The 6,029-nt window shown below is 36.3% G+C and overlaps 1 protein-coding gene across 4 annotated transcripts; it reads right to left on the bottom strand.

Moving 5' to 3' along the window:
* Positions 1 to 331: 331 nt before the first annotated feature.
* Positions 332 to 5,728, bottom strand: LOC103429375 (loganic acid O-methyltransferase-like). 4 transcript variants are annotated; one of them, XM_029108547.2, is made up of 7 exons: positions 5,436 to 5,728; positions 5,246 to 5,311; positions 4,332 to 4,412; positions 3,948 to 4,077; positions 1,913 to 2,097; positions 1,123 to 1,773; positions 332 to 864 (listed from the first exon to the last, which is right to left on the bottom strand). In XM_029108547.2, the coding sequence occupies exons 5-7, from the start codon at positions 2,009 to 2,011 to the stop codon at positions 535 to 537; spliced, it is 1,080 nt and encodes a 359-aa protein (XP_028964380.2). In that variant the 5' UTR covers positions 2,012 to 2,097; positions 3,948 to 4,077; positions 4,332 to 4,412; positions 5,246 to 5,311; positions 5,436 to 5,728; the 3' UTR covers positions 332 to 534. The 4 variants fall into 4 exon arrangements, with proteins under 4 accessions (XP_028964380.2, XP_028964381.2, XP_008365749.3 ...); XM_029108548.2 differs by having other exon boundaries at positions 5,246 to 5,299; positions 5,436 to 5,610; XM_008367527.4 differs by lacking the exon at positions 4,332 to 4,412.
* Positions 5,729 to 6,029: the final 301 nt, after the last annotated feature.

Below are 6,029 nucleotides of genomic sequence, written 5' to 3'. Positions count from 1 at the left end.
AGTTTTTTAACAAGAAAAATGAATTTCCTCTAAACATATGTGAGGACATATCGTCATTGATGATTTAATTTTCTCACTGTTTGTTAGGGGGTCTGCTCATATTTTGCGACGGTTGATTATTTTCTCAGTGAATTTTCCTTGCTTAAGAAGTACTCACTAAAATACTTATTAATTTGTTGGCGTGTGTGTAAACAACACTTGAAGGGCAGTCTGAGATTTGATTCTACTGTCGTTAAAACAAGCCTTAACTTTTTATCTTCGGATTAGCCACCTTAATTTTTTTTGTTGGGTAAATAACTAACCACGTATTGGGCTGATACCACAGTTCATGTAATCAAACCCAAGTAAATATAAAATGAAACCTCCAATCTGAAACGATACAACACAGGCTAGGAGTTCTAGTTATGGCTCCCCGCTCCTGCGTATTTTAGGTAGCCAACATTTGTGTTCTTATACAAAGGGAAACACACTTCCAAACTAACATTAGGGAGTTTAACAGGATAATTTTGTGAACGCTAACAATGCATGTTCAAATCAATTCGTCTTGCGTTTAAGCACAACAAAAAAGATAACCGACTTCTTTGACTCAAATATTGAGATTTGCTCTTCAATTTTTTGCTGATACAAGCTGAAGAGTTCATCTAAGATTTCTTCTCCAAATTGTTGCTTGATGAGTCCCTCTGTGGCAGCTCTCATCGTAGATGCACTACGTTTAGCGCCATGTTCCGGGACATGATGAACTAGGGTTTCCAAAGCCTCTATGCTGAAGCATCCATTTCGTTCTACAATGACTTCCAGTTCTTGAGGAGAAACGCAGTATGAAGGGATGTTAAATGAATCTACCTTCTCTTCACTAACTACTCCCTGTTTGAAGGAACAACACCATATTATAGCCCAAATGCCCCCCAATGTAACAAAATAAAAACACAATCTTAATTATACAGCCATCTATATAGAATTAAGATACATATCAGTTTAGTTAGCACAAATTAACTAAATTTGTTCTTCCCATTATAACAGATAAATAATTAGAGTTTACATAACAAAGTATGATATATTATTGTGATGTAGTTAATTTAACTACAATATCAAACATAGTAGTGATGTATGAGTATTGGTTACCTTCCTAGCCATGTCCATGAGGCAAGATCCTAAAATGTCAACAGCCACATTTCCTAGAGAGTGAGAATCATCATTGTGGCGTCCTAAAAGGGTAAGCACTACCAATCCTCGATGCACAGTCTCTAGCGCCCTGGCATGGAGGAAACACTCCATGTCCTCAGAATATTGGGCTTGATAAGCCCTGATCACTTCGTCTCCGGAATTTGAGTAGTGGATTCTTCCTTTATTCCAAGCTCGACTGGTTTTCTCCGTTACATCTTTTGGTACTCTAGAGAGCCAATGAACGGCTAACGACGAGTGAAAAAAGTGAATGGAAGCCTTAGGAAATAAGCGACCGTAGAAGGAACCTGGCACACCCGCTGCATAGTAGTTCCTGTTCCGAGGGAGGGATTTGAAGAGCATGTTAAAATCATTTAGGGTGTGATCATTGAAAAAAGCTTGAAATTCGGGGATTTGGGAACTTAGCCCTCGGCTTTGATACTCGAATTTCACAGCTTCAAGTATGTTTTCAACCGATAAAAAAGTATTAGGCCCAACCGAGCAACCCAAATCTGCAATATGGAAGGTGTCGCAAGGTAAGCAGATGTCCAGATCAAGATTTTGTTTAATAGTCTTGGTTAGAAGTTCTTTGGCAGCATCAACAACTACTTTCTACAAAAGCACAAAAAGGAATGGAAAAACATTATCATCAATGAAAAGTTTAATTTGCAACTTCACTACTTGAACTCATGAAAAAAAAGCATCGTGAGAATCTCCTAATATATATTAGTAAAGGCTACATGAGCAGAACCTGGCGTATCGAGTTCTTGGCATAGCTGTTGGGGCCATCTCCGCCTGTCATTGGGTAGGCTTCAGAAACATTACTGGAATCCTCCACTGCAGCTGCCATCTCTCTCGCTTGCTCTTTAACTGGTTACGGGTATGTGGATGGTACCGTGGGAGTAGTTATTTATATATGCAGTTTGCTGGCTACACCTACACTCGATAACCCAAAGGCAATAATAAAATACTAATGGAAAAGTCTACGGTAGCTGGTAACGATGACGTGTTCTGATGCGTCAGAAAAGTTTGAAAAGTCATTGTAATACAACTAATCAACAGTTTGCTACCACTTGATAAACTATTGCATAAATTTATTGTAGGGTAATGCTAGGGTGACTAGATTTAATAGATAAAATTTTGTAAATCAAATGATATACAAGTTGATGTTTCGATTATTATTTAAATGTTGATAAATGTGCTCATTTCAATTGGTGACACATCTTTAGTTTACAAAATTTGTCTACAAATTTAATCTCCCTATCATTACCCTTATTGTAATGTTACTTTGAAAATTATTTTGTTTTTAAGTTTCTGATCTTATTTTTGTGTTAAAAATAAAGGTCGAGGGTGCAAATTTTCATATAAAATTTTGTATTTCTAGTCATACGATCAAATAAATTAATCGGAAACAATACTCTAAATTAAACGGGGATGTATAAAAAGAAAAAAAAGTGTGTTTTCAATAGTAATCAACTCTAGAACTCTATAAAAGGTAATATAAAGGAATAAATAAATAACAAATTCCTTATTTTGTTCAAGTTAAAGATTACTCATGAAGAGTATGTCAGATCCCACAACGTCCAAGGGTGAGGATCATGTAAGCCTTATATGTATATTCCCATATTTATCTAGCACGAGATCTTTTGGAAGCTCACTGGCTTCGGGTTTCATCGGAACTCTGAAGTTAAACGAATTCACGCGAAAGAAATCCCAAGATGGGTGATCCACTGGAAAATTCTCGTGTGAATTCAGAAAAACAAAACTGTGAGGACGTGGTCGGAGCCTAAAGCAGACAATATCGGGCGGAGTAGAGCCTGAGATGTGATGGCCTCGAACCGGAATGTGACAATTTGGTATCATAGCCAATCCCTAACCGGAAGTGTGCCGACGAGGACATCGAGCCCCTAAGGGGGGTAGATTGTAAGATCCTATATCGTCCAAGGATGAGGATCATGTAAGCCTTATATATATATTCTCATCTTTACCTAGCACGAGACCTTTTGGATGCTCACTAGCTTCGGATTCCATCGGAACTTCGAAATTAAGCAAATTCGAGCGAGAGCAATATCAGGATGGGTGACCCACTAGGAAATCCTCGTGTGTTTTCTCAAAAACAAAACCGTGAATGCATGGTCGAGGCCCAAAGTGGACAATATCGTGCTACAGTGAAGTCAAGCCTAGGATGTGGTAAGAATCCGGGCCGGGATGTGACAGAGTAACTGTCCTTTTATCCTAACAATTTTCGTGAAAACTAGTAGGGATATCTATTCTTCACGAATAGTCTTCAATTTGTAAAAAATATTGAAGTTCGCCTATCAGTTTGATATATCATGACCAAAATCAATTAAAGCCACCTGACAAAAACAACTACTCCCAATATTTATTTATTTATTTTCCAGATGTAATTATTTAAAGAAACGGCATATTAAACAGACTGCTGACAAAGCAAATGCATATGAAAGTCAAACTTATCTTGTGCAGATTACTTATGGTGTCTCATATGTTTCTTTAAAAAGGTTTTTACTTCAACATAACGAAAACATTTTGCACGAATTATAGTAAGAACCAACTAATATATATCAACGGATCCCCTCTAATGTACAATTTGCACAGCTCAAGAATTTCCAAACTTGGAAGGGTGATTAAAGTCGTTTGCTCAAAAAGAAATAACATAGCAAGAAGTGAAAAATGGAAAACCTAACTTACGTAAAAATAACATTATTTCTAGACATATTTGAAGTGCCGAATATGGGAACATACTTATTAGTCATCGGATTACAAACCTTAGCAAGAACAAACAGCAATTTCTGCACCATTGTTTTCTAGCTTCATAGTTCGCAGAGTCGGAGCTATGTAACGAATCTCTCCACGTCTTTGAGACTTTTTTGAGCAATCCATGATACCCATGTGACACTGTTGGCAAACATTTCATTTTCAAATCATCAGGAAATCCAAGAAAAATATATTGGTGCAAAGATTCTCTATATTCGAAAAAAATTGTTAAATAAAACCAACCAAATACTTGAGACAAAAAAGGGATAAACTACATGCACATAGAACTGAAGGAAAAAAATTATATATAGAAAAACAATGCTCTAAGCATAAACCCGGGAGCACAAAACACACAATTGATATTCACATTAATCAGCTATACCAGAATCACTAACCAAGAAAGACCTGATAGTAAACAGTTTTAGTTATGTACAGAGTTTGCATATCCTGCAAGTCTCCAGGTACTTTTGCCAGGACTGCAGTGAAGGGAAGGGAAAAAGAATTAGACTCTAACATAAAGTATTTTATAAATATCATACATTGTCATGAAAAACATGTATTTTGAAAGTATAGATACAATTTATACATCAATAGAGTAGACAACGGGAACTGCTAAAGCATCAATATAAAAAATAAAAAGCTTCAGTGGACATAGGGCCTATGATAAACGTCAAGTAATTGATATTAAGTCCAAAAAGGCATCTGCTAAAGTGTAATTAACCCAACCATATATGTTAACAACGGAACCATATATGAGAGGCAAGTTGGTTTGACATGAAAACAAAAAGTGAAATTGTCCACTTAAAAGTCACGCATTATTGTTTAAGAAATATGTCAGCGCGTCCATTCTTCTAAAATAACGATGAATCATGGCCCGCTGAGACCTCATTTTCAAAGATCTCCGCTTGTAAATCAAATGTAATTTTGCTTCAAGGTGAATCTTTGTAATTTTGCTTCAAGGTGAATCTTTGTAATAACCCATAACCCAGAACAATGTTTAAAAGCCAATTTATACACTGAAAACTACATATCTTCACGTCTTTTCTAGAAGGTAACTTTTTGTTCTAATCCATAACCTAGAACAATGTTCAAAACCCCAATCTGAAATTTTAACTGGGTACTAACTTCTATAATTTCCAAATCACAAAATTCCAGTATGGGAATGCCGAAACACAATAAAAATTCAAATTCTTTGTGTACAGGACAACATAAAGATTGAGACTTTTTTTTTTTTACTTCTACAACTCTACCCACTTTCACTTTCGAGCCCTAAAATTTCCGGGAAACAAACAGAAAGTGAAAGACGTACCAGGTTCGAAAGAGCGGACGCTCGAGTTTGGTGGAACAGTGATAGCAGAGATCTCTGGTGAGAAAGCTAATAAGATGGATAAAACCATTGAACAAAAATATCCAGATTTTTAAAATTAAAATCACAAAAATTTGAACAAAGAAAGGAAAACCAAAAACCAAACCCAAAACAAATATGTCCGAGAACTCACCAAGAAACCCAAGCTTTCTGGGTTTAAAATTTCTTCAAATCAGAACGGGAGCCAAGCTTTCCTGGGTATGTCCTTAAGAATTTCTTCGAATCGGAACGGGATAGACAGCATATGTTCTGGTTCGTGCAAAATAAGGTGAGAGAACTGGAGTTCGTGCAGCAAATGGAGGACAACCGGAAGCAAATGAAAAGCCCAGCTCTATGTACGTAGTGGAAGCGGAGCAGTCGACGATGATCGACGCGTGGACAAATAAGTAAATCCACTGTGCAAGGACGAAAACACGGAGAACAGGGAAGCAAATAAGGGCATCACCGTCATTTCACTGTTTATGAACAGTGAAAAACAATGTAAGGAGAACCCGGTTTTAATATAAAAAACTTTAACGAAAAACTCCGGTATTGTTCATTTTAATGAAAAATCACATGTTTATACTAAAAAGTCAATCCTGGTACTATTCATTTTACCATTTATTTTGTCCTTATCATTAAAACTCAAAGTTTTCAAGTCATTTTTATTAATTTTTCTTTTAATATATGTACAATGTGCTTCATCCACAAGCCCAAAAGAATACTTTCTGCTAGACCTGTCATTTTG

Source organism: Malus domestica, chromosome 09 (genome assembly GCF_042453785.1).
Source record: "Malus domestica chromosome 09, GDT2T_hap1".
Lineage (NCBI taxonomy): Eukaryota > Viridiplantae > Streptophyta > Magnoliopsida > Rosales > Rosaceae > Malus > Malus domestica.
The sequence above is the reverse complement of the archived record's forward strand: the minus strand, read 5'-3'. Positions and strand labels throughout refer to the sequence as shown.